The sequence below is a fragment of the Heterocephalus glaber genome, unplaced genomic scaffold (assembly GCF_053883595.1).
Source record: "Heterocephalus glaber isolate CG9 unplaced genomic scaffold, H.glaber_assembly_v1.0 deba00001610, whole genome shotgun sequence".
In the NCBI taxonomy this organism is placed as follows: Eukaryota; Metazoa; Chordata; class Mammalia; order Rodentia; family Bathyergidae; genus Heterocephalus; species Heterocephalus glaber.
Genome location: NW_028258381.1, coordinates 28,245,411 through 28,265,335, shown reverse-complemented (window position 1 = coordinate 28,265,335; position 19,925 = coordinate 28,245,411). Strand labels below are relative to the sequence as shown.

The 19,925-nt window shown below is 37.5% G+C and overlaps 1 protein-coding gene and 1 pseudogene across 1 annotated transcript in view; both read left to right on the top strand.

The window, feature by feature from the left end:
• Positions 1-19,925, top strand: part of Sugct (succinyl-CoA:glutarate-CoA transferase) — a 743,994-nt gene that overhangs the window by 293,583 nt on the left and 430,486 nt on the right. The window contains exon 10 of the mRNA XM_004840252.4: positions 13,679-13,750. Coding sequence (XP_004840309.1) covers positions 13,679-13,750 — 72 coding nt within the window. The remainder of the gene's footprint in view (positions 1-13,678; positions 13,751-19,925) is intronic.
• On the top strand, positions 2,688-7,229 carry LOC147822668 (glutathione peroxidase 6 pseudogene; annotated as a pseudogene).

Below are 19,925 nucleotides of genomic sequence, written 5' to 3'. Positions count from 1 at the left end.
GCATAATTTCCAATGACCTATGTTTGAGCTTGCTGGTTCTTTCTTTTGCTTGATTGAATCTGGTAATGAATCCTGTAGTGCATTTTTCAATTCAGTTGTATTCTTTGTTTCCAAAATTTCTGTTTTGTCCTTTTTATGTTTTCTTTACTGAGATTTTAATTTATGTATGCAACATTTTCCTGAGGTTATTAAGTATCTTTATGATGAGTACTTTGATTTGTGAGGTAATTAATAAACTATTTAAGTTTGGTTTTTGAAATTTATTTTGGTACTTTTAGCCCTATTTTCCTGTTTCTTTGTCTTATAACTTCCTGTTGAGATCTGTACATTTGAAATAATAGCTATTTTTCCTAGTCTTTATGAACTATTTTTAATTAGGCCTCACTAGCTAGTGGTTATGTGGTTCTTTAAACTTCTTTTGTAATTTCATATTTTCAGACTTTTGTATGTGAATTTTCAGTTACAGAGATGTGCTTGTTTCTGTCTTTTTCTTTCTGGTTTTTTTTTTTTTTTTTTTTTTTTTTTTGAGAAAGAGTCTCACTGCAGTTCAGGCTAGCCTTGATCTCACTATTGTAGCCTAGGATGGCCTCAAACTCATGGGAATTTTCCTGCCTCAGCCTCCCAAGTACTGGAATCACAGGCATGCACCACTATGTCTGGAAATGCTTGTTTCTCTTTTAAGGGCTTCATAACCTCTTACTTTGTCTGGTATTTGGTATTTGCCTGAGGTACTAAGGTTCTCTGGAGCTGTGAAAGCTGTCCAGCTCTTTAGTTCTCATTGTACCCCAGGTTTCTACACTATGCCAGATTCTTTCAGTTCTCTAAGTTGAACTTAGAGAACTTAACCAGCGTTTTAGGCAGTCCTTTGAATAGAAGGCACATTGGATGCATGCTCTAACTCTCCCTCCCCCTGTAGAAGCTGAAAATTGAAGGCTTCCTCCCTCTTTTCGGCACTGAGCCAGGGAGGGAGTATGGCTCAAACTATCATCTTTGTTCTTAGTAACCCTAAAGTTGGTACCCATTCCTGACAGTACTCAGGTTTAGGCAAGACAGAAATCAGTCCCCCAGACAGCTTTCTAAAAAGCTAGAACAGTTGAATATATGCTTGTCTTCTTTTTGCCTTCTGAAGAAGTTGGTCACTGGGAAATATTTTCCAATTGTGCTGCGGTGTGGGAGAGACTAAGGTGAATCAGTGCCACAGATTTCCTTACAGGCTTCAATGTGACAGGTTTTGTTCTTATATGCAGTATGGGATTCTCTTAAATATTTCATGGATTTCTCATGCAGAGAACTGGTCTATTTATTGTTATTAAATCAGTGAATCTATTGGAGGTTAGGAGACTATGGGGGTTCCTACTCACTGTCTTGATGAAATCACCCTGCATCAGATTCTCTCTCTCTCTCTTTTTTGGTTTTTTGTTTTTGTTTTTTGAGACAGTGTGCCACTTTGTAGTTCAGTCTGGCTTTGAACTCACTGTGTATCCCAGGCTGGCCTCAAACTCATGGCAATCCTCCTTCCTCAGCCTTCCAACTGATAGGATTACAGGTGTGTGCTACCAAAGCTGGCTCAGATTGTCTCTTGAAATGAGATCTTAGCAGTTCACCTCTGTTTATGCCATAGTCATTATAATAATTTCATGCATCTATGTTTTCTTAGATTCACTCATTTGTTTATTTACTTCCTCACCATACCCTTTTCCATCTGAATCCTTCTAGATTCAGATTAGATTTTCTTTAAATTAAAAATATTTTGTATTACATGTTTGTAGTATATAATGATTTATGGGAGTTGATACATGTACATAATATGTCTTAATTCTTTTTATTTTCTCTCTTCTCCCTGCATCTCTTGATCTCCCTCTGATTTGAAATTTTTGAAGTATGTGGTTTAGGAATTGCTTTGGCAAAGACTGGTGGTGATAATCTCAGTCATATTTTGTTAGTAAATGATTTTACTTCATGATTGTACTTAAGAATATTTTAGTTAGGTATAAAATCGTCTGTTAACAGTTATTTTATCTCAACATTCTCATCTGACTGCTCTAATTTCTCCTGAGGTATCTGTTACCAATTTAATTGACATTTGCAACAAGTATTCTGTCCTTACTTTTTGGGTGATCTTAATGTTAAAATTTTTTTCTTTGGTATCTTTTAGCTTTATCATAGTTTATCTAGTTGTACTTTTTATTTATCCCACTTGGATAGTTTGCAGAATTAATCAATTTTGTATATTTATCAGCCATCAGTTATTTTATATATTACATCTCCCTGTTTTTCTCTATCTCTAAGTTCAATTGGATATTTAAATTTTATCCTCCGAATCTTTCTTTAAAAATTTTTTGGTATCTTATCTTGGCTAAATTCTAATTAAGTTTATAAAGTTCTACTTCAGGAATAACTCTTTTTTCAGCTGTCAAGTATAATCTGGAAACTTCCCATGGAGTTTTTAAAATTAATTATACTTCTATTTAAAAAATTTATCTGGTTCTTTAAAAATGTACTTAGTTCTTTTCTGAGACCAACATCTTTTCATATGTTTGACTATTTTTCAGTTTAAAAATACTTCATCCAGTTATTTTATATTCTGTATTTGCAAATACTATTATGTGAAAATTTCATGGTTCTATTTCTGGCCTTTACTTTTTTCTTCTGACTGTTGTTCATGACACCAAATTTATTTAATTATTTTGTAATTTTGAATCATGAGCTCATAAGACAACTTGAGTTATTAATGAAAATACTGCTCAATTTAGGTTGAGGGCTTGTTTTTCCAAGCAGGTTTGTATTAGCTTTTTGCAAAACACTCCAAACACAGTAAGAAGCATGACCCATTTGTTGTTGTGCTGTTTTTGGCTTGTGGTATCCAGATAAATGTCAACCTTTTTGAAGAGAGACCATGATTAGGATTATGCAGGGATGGGTGCCCACCTACCCCAGATTTTATCATGAGTGATTTTTCCTTATTTGTACTTTCACTCTTTAAAATAGCTCTTTATGTGCCCCTGTTTTATGAGAGTTCATGAGGTATAATTTCTTACCTTGTTCCAGTCCTGGTTTCAGTGGTGGATAATGAATTTTCTTTTGATTACTGACTTGAGGAGTGGAGAGTGCAAGGTGGAAATGGATCAGTGTTACAAAGTTAATAGATATATTCTTGAAATTGCAGCACTCTCGGAGAATAAGGCAGAAGGATCATAAGTTCAAGCCCAACCTAGACAACTTAGTGACTTAGTGAGACCCTGCCTCAAAACAAACAAACAAACAAACAAACAAAAAAGTGAAGGCCCTGGGTTCAGTTTCTAGCATTGGGGAAAAAAAAGTCATGGTTACATCTCAGGGAATGGTGAGTGAGGCCATGGAGCCTAAGGATAAAGAGAAGAAAAGGGACTGGACTGAGAAGAGAAACTCATGGAAGCCCATAGAGAAGGAAAGAAAAATTGGAACTAGAAGGAAGGAAGATTGTGGAGTTTCTTCTCAAAAAAGAAAAAGGAGAATATTGATTGATGGACAGGAGATGAAAAAAAAGTGAAGACTTCAAGAAAAAAATATTGATTAAATTGTTGTTTGAAAGTAGTTTTGGTGAATGGTGAGGAAATTGAAGTAGAGAGGAACTACTATCTGAGAAGCAAAATAATTTACTTTATATAGTTAAATAACTAAACACTTAAATTTTAACTTATTAGTATGTGGAGAAAGTTTCTGAAGAACAAAAGTATTTGGTACTTACAAATGACATTCTCAAAACATCTGATTAACAAGATTTCATAGTCATGTAAAGAAAACACCCTGAATAATTAGCTATGCTATTTTTAAAATCGAGCTAGTTGGATGGCTTAAGGTAAAATAAGTTACAGCATTTTTCTTTTGGCATTTATCCAAAGCCTTTACTTCAAGACATGTATAAAATTGCACACATTTATCCTTTTGAAGGGATAATATTATATAAAATGTAGGATATATCAGTTAATTTGTGAAACTAACACTGGAGAAAATGAAAGATCATACCCAAAGCTTCCCCAAACCCCCAACTCCCCCAAAGCCAATCCAGGGGGTACCAAGGGGAAGAATAATATAAGTCACACACCTGAATTACTCAAAAACATAGTAGAAGAGGTTAGAAAACCGCTGAAGGAAATACTCAGTGGGATTAGAGAAGGTGGAAGTAACAACCAAAAAGATGCAGGAGCTCGAAAGGCTAGATGAGCTAAACAAAATGATACAAAACATAAATGACCACACCTAGTCCAGCCATGTGCACTCTGCTCTCCGATGCAGGGCTTGGCCTCATCCTGCTGTTCCTGCTGGGCCTCAAGCAAGACACCCCAAATGCACAGAAGATGAAGACCAGTTGCAACAAAGCTGTACCAGGCAACATTTACAAGTATGGAGCCCTGATCCACATGGGCGAGGAGTACATCCAGCTCATGCAGTACTCTGGCAAGCACATCCTCTTCATCAACATGGCCACCTACTGCGGCCTGACCACCCAGTATGCTGAACTGAATGCACTGCAGGACAAGCTGTGCAGTTTGGGGATTGTTGTATTGGAGTTTCCCTGTAACCAGTGTGGAAGACAGGAACCAGGGAAGAACTCAGAGGTCCTCTCTGGGCTTAAATATGTGCATCCAGGTGGTGGCTTTGTCCCCAATTTCCAGCTCTTTGAAAAAGGGGATGTGAATGGAGAAAATGAACAGAAGGTCTTCACCTTTCTGAAGAACTCCTACCCTCCAACGTCTGAACTTTTGGGGTCACCAGAGCTGCTCTTCTGGGAGCCCATGAAGGTCTATGACATCTGCTGGAACTCTGAGAAGTTCCTGAGGGGCTGGACCCTGCCAAGCGCTGATTCCACAAGGCTCCAGTCAGTACGGTGAAGTCTGACATCCTCGAGTACCTAAAGTGGTTCAAACCTCAGTAGGGAGGGATAGACATGGCAGAAGTAGCCCTCCCACCTCCCCACCTCAAGCACAAGTCTAAGCAAGGCCATCTTTGCTCCCCATCCTTCCTGCCAGTCTCCATATCACCAGAGCCTCTGCATGTGTAAGCCACCATCTGAACACATATGTAGTTGTGTGTGTGTGTGTGTGTGTGTGTGTGTGTGTGTTTATGTTTGAGTATTAAGGGAATAAAACTTACCTACCCAAATCTCTGGTCCTGAGATACCAAATTTCTCCCAATCACATTTTAGGGTAATGACTCAGACTCTCCAATATCTCTAAAAAAGCAACCCCAGAAGTTCTGCTGGTGATCCTCTCCCCATCCTGACAGTAAGAAAAGCAGGGCCCAGGCTCTCTGGGGCCTCCACAGCCTCCCCCAGCTGCAGTATCCTTGCACCCTTCCCTGCAGGACTCTGAGGCAGAGAGCAGAGGCCCCTTCCTATGAAGGGAGGGCATCGTGACAGTGGGTCCTGTAGCCCCTGGGTTGGACCCTACCAGAACCTTCCCTGGTTCCTATCCTGTGTGCATTTGGGTCATGGCATTGGACAGGGGTGTCCCTCCATTCTGAATGATGACGTTCTCCTCACCCTGAGTCCCCCACTCTAAACTCATTCCTGTCACCATCTCAAATTAAAAGGAAACTTCTACAGCAAAACCCAAAAAACATAAATGACCAGTATACCAAATAATTGGAGTCAATGAAAAGGTTTCAATCAGAAATCCAGGAGATTAAAAATCATATTGAAAGTATGGGCAGCAGTACAGACCAATGTGAGGACAGAATTTTAGAACTAGAAGATAATGATGCCTTCAAAGATCAACTACTCAGAAACACCATAAAAACAACAGGAGAAAAATGGATCCAACAGCTGCTAGATGATACAAAGAAGACTAATCTAAGAATAACTAGTATAAGTGAAAAATCAGAAAACAACACAAATGGCATAAAAAACCCATTCACAGAAATAATGGAAAAAAACTTCCCAAACATAGGGAAAGAAATAAACATACAGATAAGTGGAGCATATAAAACACCAAATAGCCATGATCAAAAGAGAACCTCTCCATGCCACATTATACTAAAAGTTCCAGAAATCTATCACAGGGACAAAATCTTAAAAGCTATTCGAGAAAGGCAACAAATCACATATCGAGATAAACCCATCAGAATCATCACAGACTTCTCTACACAAAGCTTAAAGGTCAGGAGGGCTTGGAGTGAAGTATTTCAAGTCCTAAACGATAACAAAGTTCAATCTCGACTTATGCATCCTGCAAAACTTTAAAATTGATGGAGAAATAAGGTATTTCCCATACAAAGAGCACCTCAAGGAACTCATGACCACCAAACCAGCATTACAAACAATTCTGAAAGATATCTTAGAAAGAGACAATGAAGCCAACAATGCCAGTAAGTCAAAAGAATGAGTATACCTCACGGGATTAGCAGCTAAGCAAAAGAAGAAAAAAAAAATGAGGAAATGAGCAACAGGAAAATAATGCTATGACAGGAATTAAGTCAGTACCTCTCTGAATGTAAATGGTCTCCATTCCCTAATTGGTAGTAGGTGTTTCTAGAAACAGCATTGATCCTGGTGCTGTATGCTTCAAGGCTACATTTTAGTCTTGGTAAAAAAAATAACTACTTAATAAAAGAGAGTGAAGCCATCTTGTTCAACTACAGGATACGTGGAAGTCCTAAGGGAATGGTATTCACCATCTCTACTTAACTTATCTCACTCTTCAGCCTGGATAAACATTTGTGGGGAAGGAAGTTTATCATAGCAAGTAGTTCTTAGTGTGTTTGCCATTCTCAGTTGGTCCTTGTCCTTGAGTTTCTTATACTTCCTCTTTTCCTGATTTTGTTCTCCCTAGTTTTGCCATCAAGTCCTTTATATAGTATCTAATATTTCTTGAATTGCTTAGGTTGCATTCACACATTGACATTGATTTAACAAAACTGCTGACCTCTTACTACATACCAGATATTGTCATAGGTCCTGGTACTGTATATATACAGTTGGTTAACATATTGGATGCTAAGTTGCTTTGATCTGGTATCCAGATGCCTATACTCATCACTCAATTTTGCTTCATATGCCTTTTTTAAAAGGCTCAGGCTTCTTCTTTTGCCTGTATTCTCTGAGTTTCTTATTGCATTGACTGCCTGATTCCTGTCCTTCCAGACTTTACTTTGCTATCATAATTAGTTATGTGAGAATTTGGAACCAACTTTCTGAGCCTGCAGCCATTGGCTATACATTTCATGGGCCAACTGTCTACTCTAGGACTTTTAAGAATTATTCTATGGGAAGGGCCTCTGGGGTAGGGGGAGACAGGAGGAAGGGGAGGGGAAGGGGAAGTAAAAAAGATTAAGATGCATTGTGCATATATACCAATTCCTGACAATGAATGTATTTATTATGTATATACTAACACAAAATTTAAAAATTATTCTATCAATTTTCTCACCCATGGGCTCCCCAGACTCTCATACTTTATCTTGCTGACTGCTTTTTTGAACCATGATTATTCAAATTTCCCACACTCTGGGCTGAAGTTCTGCTGTTAACTGGGCCTGTACCCCTGTGCCTCACCAGGCCCTATATGCAGGTCTAAACAGGGCCTTCTCTAATCTCTCTCTTACTGTGGATATTCTAGTTATGCTTGGAAAACCTTACTGGCAACACGTTCTTTAAATTTCTTAAGCATGTTCTTACTCTGACTATAGCTAAAGTAGTTTTCTAGCTGATTCTTTGCTTGAATGTAGTGAAATATAGTAGAGCTCAACTAAAGTTCAGATCTATTTGTTTTTTGGTAGCCTGAAGTAAATGTATGTTCAAGATCAGAAATGATATTTTCAGATGTGATACATACTGGCATAGAACTGTGCTGTAACATGTTTGAAATTCAGAAGAGATTACTTAAAGAAAGCTTTATATAATCAAGCAATTTTTTTTAACTTTGGAATGTTACTAAAAAATCAATATGGACTCCTGTCCAGTATATTTTGGTTACTTCCCATTACAGGGTAATGTTTTTGATAGGCTATTCCAAACAATCTGCCTTATGACTCATTATTATCCGGTAATTTCAGGATCATCATCACCAGTTTCTAGCCCATACTTCTCAGGAAGGAAAACTCCATGTGCCATTTGACATCCTGTCCAAATACATGATGATTGCCTTCTTGAATAATAGCAGACTTTCTTCACAAGGAAATATATTCATCGACAACCTGTGAATAATATAAAAAATTTAATACTGTTTCATGTTTCCCTCCTTGCCATTACCTCTATATCCGTGTAAGAAGCTGACAGATTAAAAATTCTAGATTTGTTTGTTATGAAGTAAAATTTAATTGGCTTGAAGAATCTAAAAAATATGTGAATATTCAAATTTCCTATAGAATTTGGGGGTATAGCTCAGTGGTACGGCATGTGCTTAGCTTCCTTGAAGCCCTGAGTTCAATTCCCCAAATGGCACACACAAAAAAGGGAATTTGCAAATCCTACCCTAAGTCTTGGGTAAAAAATCAGTATGTAATATTGCTTTCAGGGCTACTCTAGAAATATGCAATTCAAGATAAGGGCTTAAATTCAGCAATGAATCCTCCAAGTGGTTTATTCCATGTGAAAGAATGTGTGGGTAAAGCCAAATAGGTAGTAGGTGAAATTGGAGACTTCTGGGCTCATTTACCATTTCCTGCATTGTTCCATGCCATCGCTGAGACTATTCTTGATTTGTAAGCAGCCTGTCCCTCATTGCCATCTGGCCCAGCCCTGCTCCAGCACCATAAGGTGACCTGAACTATTAGTGGTAGGAAATAATGCTCTATATTTGTCACAATGTACTAGCACAGAGCCAGAAGTCAACTGCTTGAGATTCCAGAAAACATTCTCATAGCAGTGAGTTAAACTCCGTGGAATGCCTTTTTCCAGTGGGTGATAAAACCCTTTAGCAATGGTTACCTTTTGTGGAAGAAAATATTATTAAAAAACTAGCTCCAGGAAGGCTTGGAGTTGGTGCTCTTGTTTTTGAAGTAGACAACTGATCTCTTAATGCATCAGCATTCTGATGAGTTCTGTAGTCAGTCTGCTCTTCCACTGTCTTTAGCAATGTGTTAGACTCCTTTTAGTCTTCTAGGATTTTCTCTACCTACCTCCCTTTACCTGTTACTTCATAAAAAAGTAGAAGCATCCACTTCCTCAACTTCCCAATGCCCAACCCACATAAGACCTGCCTCCACATCCATGCTGTGCTATGCTCAGTCCTTTCTTATTTCTTCTCTTTACAACCAGACTTCTCAGTCAGATCTTTGCACATGCTCTATTTCCTTAATGATTAGTCCTTTATCCCCCAAACTACATTCTGTTGTCATGGCGCTACAACAGCTCTTGCTAAAGTAAACAAAGACCCACTTTGTAGGTATTCTTCAGTCTGTTCAGCAAATGGTTGTCAAGTTTTTATCTGCAGTTCAGACTTTCATTTGGCCCCCAAGCACTACTCATGTGAAATTTCCACTGGAATATCTCAAAGAGATCTATGTATCATTTATGGCACTTACCTCTCATAGCCTTCAACTCTTCACCATCATATTCAATCCATTACAAATTCCAGTAGATTTTGCCACTTAAATATTTATTGAACCTATTTCCTTCCATCTCTGTCATCAAGACCCTGCTTCTAAGACGACATCATCCTTTTCCATGATGATCACAACAGGCTCTTGATCTTCTCATTTCTAATCTTATCCTCCAATCAGTTGTTACAATACAACCAGAGAGTTTTTTTAAAAAAATGCAAATATGATCATTCATGTTCTTTTACTGACTTCCCATTAGTTTTATAATAGATAACATATTTCATACAGCCTTTGACTTCATCTGGCTCCCTGCCTACTTTTGCCACCTCTGTTATGTTTTTATTCTGCTTATTCTCTTATGTTTTATTGCTTCTTCCTGCCACAGGTCCTTTGCACATGAAGTCCTTTTGTCAGCAATGACTTATTTCCCTCAACTTTTTAGGTAATGCCTACAATCTTAGATCTCAGTTTAGAGATTACTTTTCTAGGTTATCTTTTCTGATTTCTCAGCCCTCAACCATAAGATCTCATTTTGAATTGTGTACTTTTCCTTTCTAACACGTGTTAGTGTTTGTAATTATTTGTGTGAATGTTTGATTAATGTCTACCACTTTGTTAGGATGCAAGTCTTATGTGAAGGATAGCTATTTAGCTTCTCATTGTCTGCCCATTGTACCCAGTATCTGGCACATAGTAAAGGATGTTAATAGGTATTTGCCAAAATGGGAATAACTGTACTTTAGTGAATTTAGCCATTGTAATAATTCTAAAAGTAAGTACTCATTCCTATTTTATAAAGGTAAGATTTGAGGCTTTAAAATTAAGTCACTTGCCTAATACCACACAGGTTAAGTAAATGGCCAACCTGGGAATCATTTTTCTTTTTTTTTTGTTCTGTTAAGTTTCTTGCTACATTTTAGGTATACATTATGATTAAAATTCATCATGAGAATCATTTTTTTTTTTGGTACTGGGGATTGAACTTGGGACCTTGCACTTGCACCACAGGCGCCAGAACCACTGAGCTAAATCTCCGGCCCTGGGGAATCATTTTTCTATTTCATTTATATTATATTGTTTTATACGGATGTGTTTTAAAGGATCTTAATTAGACTAAGCATTTGTTTTTTCAGAATTTTACTATCAAGTTAAATAATTTCTTATTTGTGATGTTAATCATATCATGTAGGGCTTAATTGAAACAAAATACAATGACACAAAAATACCTCTCATTTTAAACAAACTGAGAATGTGAAAACATTTTGAAACAGATATTTTTGGTCATTAAGATAATGACATTTAAATATGTATGACAATGTTAAATGAAAAAAGCAGACTAGAAATTTATGTACATTAAGATAACAAGGATGCAAAAGCAAATGCAAAGAAAGTAGAAAGAAGTAACTGACTAAGCTATTCCTCTGGGTGATGATATCATGGGTATTTTATTTCTCCCTAGTATTTTGTGTATTTGCTCAATTTTCTATATCAATAAGATATTTTTTAAAAAGTTCTCATTTAAGCTATATTTATTATAAAACCTCATGATCTTATCTTAATCTTTATAAAATCTATTTGGTGATCTTTAGTCTGATTCTATTCTGGTGGCTCACCTGCTGTCGTCTTTACTTCCTGATTTGTGGTCATTAATTAGTTATCTCTACATTAAAAAATTTAAATTGATATATTGGTCAAGATATGTTTTATGATAAGGTGGAGTCTGAAGGAATAAACAGATATTATTCATTTATTAATAGGAAATGATCCATCCACAAAACATTAACATGTTGAACAGGTCACTGATCCATAATGTTGAAGACTTTTCTTTGGATTATACTTGTTGACATGTGTGGTTACTTCACATTTATTCACACCCCTCTCATCCCCATAAAAAAGCAAACAAAGCTTCTGTTCTCCTTTATAGTTGTCAGTGGCTCATTGAGACACCAAACTCAAAATCCTTTGTAGCTCACCTACAGTTCTGTTGCAGATTCCCTTTCTATAGTTTAAGAAACCTGGATGCATTTATTTATCACACTAACTTTTCTTTTGCCCTGTGAACAAGGGAAAAAGCTTAAAATAGTTCACATGATCTTCTCTTAATAGCATTCCTCTCAAATCAAGCAACAATGAAAATAGAACAAAACTTTGTTATAGTTTTTACATGAGATTATTTTAGGCTCGATTTTGTTATTGGAAGTAATCATTTGACTGATTGCTTAGCATGTATCAATCATTTATTAATTGCCTAATGTTTTTCAAATATCATGTTAGACCTGGTAGGAATACTAGGAGAGAAAACAAATACAGTCTCCCAGGACTGTACAAGAGAACTTTCTATGGTGAGGGAAATGCTCACATACATGCTGTACAATACAGTAGCTGCCAGTCACATGTTGCTATTCAATGATTGACACATACCTATGTTTCTATGGATATAAATTGTTAATTTTAAAAATAATTTTATTGAGATAGAAGTCACATGCCATATAATTCCATCATTTAAAAGGTGTAATTCAGTGCTTTCTAGTGTATATGGTTGTGCAACCATCACCATAATCAATTTTTCAACATTTTTATTACCCTAACAAGAAACCTGGTACTCATTAGCACCTGCACCCCATTTCTCCTCCACTTCCCCAGTCCTGTGCAGCCACTATCGTTTTTGTTCTGTCTCCATTGATTTATCTATTTTGGGTTTTTCATATGAATAAAGTCACAATATATGGCCTTTTTGTGATTGGCTAATTTAATTTTCATTAATGTAAATTTAACAGCCACATGAGGCTAGTAATACCATAGGAAACAAGTGAAGTGAAAAGATGAAAGACAGATGCTTAAGGAATGCTGTGGCCAAGGGAAAAAATAACTCTTCAGAAGGGGCATATGGAGAACAGGTCAGAGAGATAGGAGATGAATAGAAACAGCCTAGAGATAATTCAGTATCCTGAGAGAGCGATGGTTAACAATAACAGTTAATGCAGAGGAGTCAAAGCAAGTTTAGCTTCAGCACAGTAATAGGAGAAAACTCATGAAGACAGAGGCCATTGCGAAGTGGTACTCCTGAGTGAGTGTGGGTAGGTGCCAGTTTTATGTCACTTAGAGGTAGAGGGAAGGAAGAAAAATTCGAGACAGCTTGAAAAGTATGTCAACAATTGATGAAAATTTTTTGTTGTTAATGATATTTTCAGTGAAGGCTTGAGCGTACACCTCAGCAGAAGGGATGGAGTTAGTGCAATTAAGAAACTAAAAATGATTGAGCAAGTTCTGGAGGATATGGATGGCGGTAGCACCTAGGTCATTAGCGCGGGAGTCACCGTTGCCATGGGAGACAGAAGTCATTTTTCTCGAGGCAGGAGCAAGTAAAGAAGAAGGTGAAGATACAAAGCAAGTTTCACATAAAAAGACAGGAAAGTCAAAGAGCTGATTTACTTTGGGGAGGTAGGAATGAGGCTGTCCGAGAACAGTTTGGTTCTTGCACCTGCATCGTGATCATACATGGAGAGAGGAAAGTGGAAAAGATCCCAAGTGGCCTAGGGCTGGGGGTGGTGGAGACTTCAGGCACTTACAGGGCTACTGCTATCTAGTGAACTTGTCTCCAAAAGGCAGAAGGATTTTCAGGTACACAAAGCAGGTGAAGTCTAGAGGTTTACATCTGGGATCTTCAAAAAGAAATGTAGCTCCAATAGCTCACTTACCTACCCTTCCTTTCTTCCTTCCTCTTTCTTTGCTTCCCTCCTTTCTTTCATCATTTCCTTGTTTCTATTCTTACACTTTGTAGAAAACCACACTTTTTGCCTCACAAGGAAAATTGGAAACAAAACACAAAAATTTGAAAAATTTTGTATTAATTCATACTATAATGAATACAGAATTTCACATTATGAGTTATAATAAATGGTACTATTTCTATTAATTTTTTGAGTATGTTTTTCAAGTTACCAGAAAAACTAGGAAATACTTTGAAAATCCTAAATGAAAAAAATATACAAATGTATGAAAAAAAGATACTAATTAATTGCTATTGAATTAATTAATAACATTTCTTTAGAACAAGCTTTCCATGTATATGTCTTAGAAATTAAAGCCAACTTCTTCATGATCTTTTCAATATACAAACATACATTTACACTTGTATTTTTTTTCTTTTGTTTTTTAGGCTTTTAAAACCAAGGATGGCCATCTTGTGGTTGGAGCAGGAAATAACCAACAGTTTGCTACTTTGTGCAAGGTAATCCATAATTCCTTGGGAGAATGGATGACATATGCAACAATTCAATATGCACAGAGTCAGGGAAATTTCAGTTATCTGAGCACAGTGATGCTAAGTCTGTAACTGAATTAAGAGCCCTTGCTTTAGTACCATTTTCAGCTTATTAGAAATGGTAAAGGCTGAGTTCAAATTAGCATTTTGTTTTCATTATATATCGTGTAGTTGTATTTTGAAATGAAGAATTATAATAGTTTAAGTTTTTCTCAGACTTGGGGTATTAAACAAAATACAAAAGGAAAGAAAATAAAATGAATTTTTTTTGTATTAAATTCTTTTATTGGTACATTGTAGGTATACAACACAATTACATTTCTCATTGGAATTGTACCTTTATATAATGCATCTTGGTTCTTATTTTTTCCCCAATCCTAGCCCTCCCTTCATGCCCTCCACCCTTCCCTATTTACAAAGACTTTATTTCCATTTCTCATCATTTTTCCTTTCCCTTCTTTCCTTTCCCCTGCCCCTCCCACTACCCCTACCCCTTTGGACCTTTTCTTCCTATTTTGCATTATCAATTATTCATTCTAATCATTGGTACATTTTAGGTACACAATATAATGACATTCATCATTGGAAATTTTCACCTTTACATAGTCTCTCTTGGTTCTTATTTTTCACCCTTGCCCAGCCCTCCCTTCAACCCCTCCAGTCCTCCCTATTTACAAAGATTTTGTTCCTATTTTTCCATTTTCTCATATTAATCCCATTCCCTTCTATCCTTTCCCCTAGCCCTCCCACTTCCTTCCCCTTTGCCCCTTTTCTTCCTATTTCACATTACCTATTATACATTTAGTCCTTATTTACACTTTCAATTTCTCACACCAGAAAAACTATTTGGTATTTACACATGTGTGTCCTATTTATTTCACTTAAGAGGATTGCCTCAATGTGCATCCACTTAGCTATAAATGTCTCTAATTTCTCATTTCTTATGGCTGAGTAGTACTCCATTTAATAAAAAAAACCCACATTTTCTTTATCCAGTCTCCAGTTGATGGACATTTGGGCTGTTTCCAAGTTTTAGCTATTACAAACTGTGCTGCTATGAACATGGGTGCACATATATCACTGTGGTATGATTCTTTTAATTCTTTGGGGAAGATACACAGCAGTGGAAGAGCGGGGTCAAATGGGACTTCCAGTCCTAGTTCTTTGAGGTATCTCCATACTGATTTCCACAGTGGTTGCACCAGTCTACACTCCCACCAGCAGGGGACCTGGGTTCTTCTTTCCCCACAGCCCCACCAGCATTTGTTATTGGTTGATTTCATGATAGCAGCCATTCTTTCTGGAGTGAAGTGGAATCTCAGCATTTTTTTCATTTGCATCTCTCGAATGACCAGTGATGTTGAGCATTTTTTCATGTATTTATTTGCTAATTGTTCTTCTTTGTCTGAGAAATGTCTGTTCATTTCAGATGCCCATTTTTGGATTGGGTCTTTAAATTTGGGAGGTCTGATCTTTTTAAGTTCTTTATAGATTTGAGATAGTAGACCTTTGTCTGAGGAAGAGCAGGTGAAGATTTTTTCCCACATTGTGGGTTGTCTCTTCATACTGCGGGTGGTTTCTCTTACTGTGCAGAAGCTTTTTAATAAGAAGAGATCCTATTTGTTGATTGTTTGTGCTAGTTCACGGGCAACTGAGGTTTTGTTCGTAAAATCTTTTCCTACACCGATGTCTTCACGGGTTCTACCTAACCTGTGTTCCAACTGGTTCAGAGTTTCTATTTTAATATTTAGATCTTTAATCCATTTTGATTTTAGTTTAGTGCATGGTGAGAGATATAGGTCTAGTTTTAATCTTTGGCAAGCTGAAGCCCAATTTTTCCAGCACCATTTCTTAAAGAGGCTATCTTTCCTCCAGTGAGGGTATTTGGCTCCTTTGTTGAAGATGAGATGGCTGAGTGTGTCTGGCACTGTTTCTGCATCTTCTAATCTGTTTCATTGGTCCTCAGGTCTGTTTCTTTGCCAGTACCATGCTGTTTTCATCACAGTAGCTTTATAGTACAGTTTCAAGTTGGGGATTGTGATACCCCCTGCCATGTCTCTGTTCCCTAGAATTGCTTTTGCTATTCTGGGTCTCTTCTTGCTCCAAATGAATTTTTGGATTGTTTTCTCAAGGTCTATGAAGTATGCTGCTGGGATCTCAATTGGAATTGCATTAAATCTATATAGCAGTTTTGAAAGTATGGCCATTTTCACTATATTAATCCTTCCTACCCAGGAGCAGGGGATGCCTGTCCATTTTCTGATATCATCTTCAATCTCTCTTTTCAGAGTGCTATAGTTTTCAGAGAAGAAGTCTTTGATTTCTTTTGTTAGGATGATTCCTAGGTATTTCAGTTTTTTGGATGCTATTGTGAAAGGAATTATTTGTCCTATTTCTCTCTCAGTGAGTTTGTCATTGGTGTAGAGGAAAGCTATTGATTTTTGTGTGTTGACCTTGTAACCAGCTTCTTGACTGAATTTGGTTATTAAGTCTAGAAGACTTTTGGTGGAGTTCTTGGGGTCTTCTATATAGAGTATCATGTCATCTGCAAATAATGACAATTTGACTTCTTCATTACTTATCTTTATTCCTTTTATTTCTTTCTCTTATCTAATTGCTGTGACTAATGTTTCCAGAATTATTTTGAACAAGAGTGGTGATAGTGGACATCCTTGTCTTGTTCGTGATTTTAGTGTGAAGGACTTCAGTTTTCGACCATTTAGTATGATATTGGCTGTTGGTTTTTCATAGATGGCTTCTATCAGTTTGAGGTAGAGACCATGTATTCCAATTTTTTGTAGGGTTTTTATCATAAATGCTTGTTGGATTTTGTCAAATGCTTTTTCTGCATCTATGGAGATAATCATATGATTTTTGTCCTTGGCTCTATCGATATAGTGTATTACATTCATTGATTTGCATATAATGAACCATCCCTGCATCCCTGGGATGAATCCCACTTGATCAGGGTGTATGATCTTCTTGATGATCTTCTGCATTCTGTTTGCCATTATCTTATTAAGGATTTTTGCATCTATGTTCATTAGTGAGATTGGCCTGTAGTTCTCTTTTTCAGTTGGGTGTTTCTCTGCCTTGGGGATCAAGGTGATGCTTGCTTCCAGGAATGAATTTGGGAGTATTACTTCCCTTTCAATTTCATTGAAGAGTTTGAACAGTAGTGACAGTAGTTCCTCTCTAAATGTCTTGTAGAATTCAGCCATGAAGCCATCGGGGCCTGGGCTTTTCTTAGTTGATAAGTTTTTAATTACATTTTCAATTTCATTGGTTGATATTGGGTTGTTCAGAATTTTTAGGTCTTCTTCGTTCAACTTCAGTAATTCATATGTATCTAGGAATCTGTCCATTTCTTCTGTGTTGTCCATCTTATTGGCATATAGGTTCTGGAAGTAGGTATTGATGATCCTCTGGATTTCTGCTGGGTCCACTGTGATTTCACCCTTTTCATTCCTAATTGCATTGATTTGGTCCTTTTCTTTCCTTTTTCTGACAAGGTTGGCTAAAGGTTTGTCAATTTTGTTGATTCTTTCGAAGAACCAACTCTTGGCTTCATTGATTTTTTTGTATCATTCTCTTAGTCTCCATTGCATTGATTTCTCCTCTGATCTTTATAATTTCCTCCCTTGTATGAGCTTTGGGGTTGTCTTGCTCTTCTTCTTCTAGAAGCTTGAGGTTCAGCATCAGGTTGTTTAATTTGGCTCATTCTGTTTTTCTAATATGCATATTCACTGCTGTGAATTTCCCTTGTAAGACTGCTTTCATTGTGTCCCATAGATTCCGATATGTTGTATTGTCATTGTCATTTAATTGAAGGAGCTGTCTGATTTCTTTAATATCCTCTGTGACCCATTGGTTATTCAGAAGTGTGTTGTTCAATTTCCACGTGTTTATGAAATTTTTTGAGTTTCTTTTGCTGTGGATCTCCAATTTCATCGCACTACAGTCTGATAATATACAGGGATAACTTCAATTCCTTTGCACTTACTTAAACATGTTCTCTGTGTGGGTATGTGGTCTATTTTGGAGAATGACCCATGTGCAGCTGAGAAGAATGTGTATTCTGATTTTGTGGGGTAGAAGACTCTGTAAACATCTGTTAGGTTCATTTGTTCAAGAGTTTGATTGAGTTCTAGTATTTCATTACTTATTTTTAGTCTAGTTGATCTATCTATTTGTGACAGTGGGGTGTTGAGGTCCCCCACTACAATTGTATTAGTGCATATATGACTTTTCATGTCCATTAGTATTTGTTTTATATAGTTGGGTGGACTAGTGTTTGGTGCATAGATATTTATGATTGTCATCTCTTCCTCTTGGATTGTTCCCTTTACAAGGATGTAATGTCCTTCTTCATCTCTCTTAATCAGTGTTGGTTTGAAATCTACTTGATCTGCCAAGAGGATAGCTACTCCTGCTTTTTTTTTTGGGTTCCTGTTGCATGGAGTATTGTTTTCCACCCTTTAACTTTCAGTCTATGAGTTTCCTTTTGAATGAAGTGCGTTTTCTGTATGCAGCATATTGTTGGATTTTGCTTCTTGACCCATTCTGCCAGTCTATTTCTTTTGATTGGTGAATTGAGACCATTAATGCTGATGGTTATAACTGAAACGTATTGACTTGTCATTGCCATGACTTTTTCTTTTTGTTGGGTTTTCCCCCTTTACATTTAATTTCTTGTCATGCCAGATGGGTTCATTCTGCTTTGCTTCCTGGGGTTGTGATCCTCAGTGTCTGTTCCTAGGCTATTGTGTAAAATTCTTTGGAGTACTGCTTTGGTATTCACGAAGTTCCTGAGGTGCTCTTTGTCATGAAAGTATCTTATTTCTCCATCACTTTGGAAAGATAGCTTTGCAGGGCACATCATTCTGGGTTGGAGGCTGTTTTCTTTTAGGGCTTGGAATATGTCACTCCAAGCTCTTCTTGCCTTGATGGTTTGTGTTGAGAAGTCTGCTGTGATTCTGATGGGCTTTCCTTTGTATGTCATTTGTTTCTTTTCTCTGACTGTTTGTACAACTTTGTTCTTCTGTTGTGTTTCTGGAATCTTAACAATTATATGCCTATGTGTAGATTTTTTTTGATCAAGGCTGTTTGGAGTCCTATATGCCTCACTTATCTGTATGTCAAGCTCTTTTCCCCTGCTTGGGAAGTTTCTGCCATTATTTCTGTGAAGAGATTTTTTATGTCATCTGCACTCTCTCCTGTTTCTTCATTGAGCCCAATCAGTCTTATGTTATTCTTTTTTGCATCATCTAGCAGCTGCTGGATTGATTTCTCATGTTACCTTATAATTTTGAAGCAATTTTTCTTTTCCTGGTCACTAATTGCAATCTTGTCTTGTGTATCTGAAATTCTGTCCTCACATTGGCTCATTCTGCTGTGTAGACTTTCCATGGAGTTTTTCATGTCCTGGAAATCTATTTGCATCTCTTTTATGGATTCCATTTGTTTCTTATGTTGGGATTCCATCAAGTTCCTGAGCTCCTCTCTAGATTTATTAATCATGTCTTGCACTAGGGGCACAATTTCTCCTGTTATCTGAGAAATTATTTCTGATTTCATTTTTTCCAGATCCCCTTTTGTTGCCAGTTCAGTGGGTCCAGGTGGTTGAGTATCAGAGTGTTCCATCTCCTTTCCCTTTGGGGTTGCCGTAGGTGATCTGGAAGTCTGGTTTTGAGACTTATTTACGTGTCTTCTCATTTCCACTGGGGTGGGGGGCTGTTAGTGCCTGCAGGGATTACCTCCTCTGAGCTGGGTGTGGTCGGACAGGGGCCAGGAGCAGTGGTAGGAATGGTGACCCAAAAGCCCTTTCCTGTGGCCTGGGAGCAGCGGGAGGGATGGTGGCTGGGAAACCCCTTCCTCTGGACCAGGAGCAGTGGAACGATGGCTCAGAAGCCCCTACCTCTGGGCCAAGAACAGTGGGACTCTGTACCTTGGTCTGGTGGTCTGTTGTCCTCTGAGTCTTTGTAGTGTGGAATCAGGTGGCTGCCTGTCTGCAGCGGGGTGATTCAGTGTCTTCCGCGTGACTCAGGACTTCGGTAGGTCGTGCACAGACCTGCCTGTCTGCAGCGGGCTGACTGGGCGTGTGTTCTGTGTACCTGGGGACCTTGGTAGGGTGTGGGCAGAC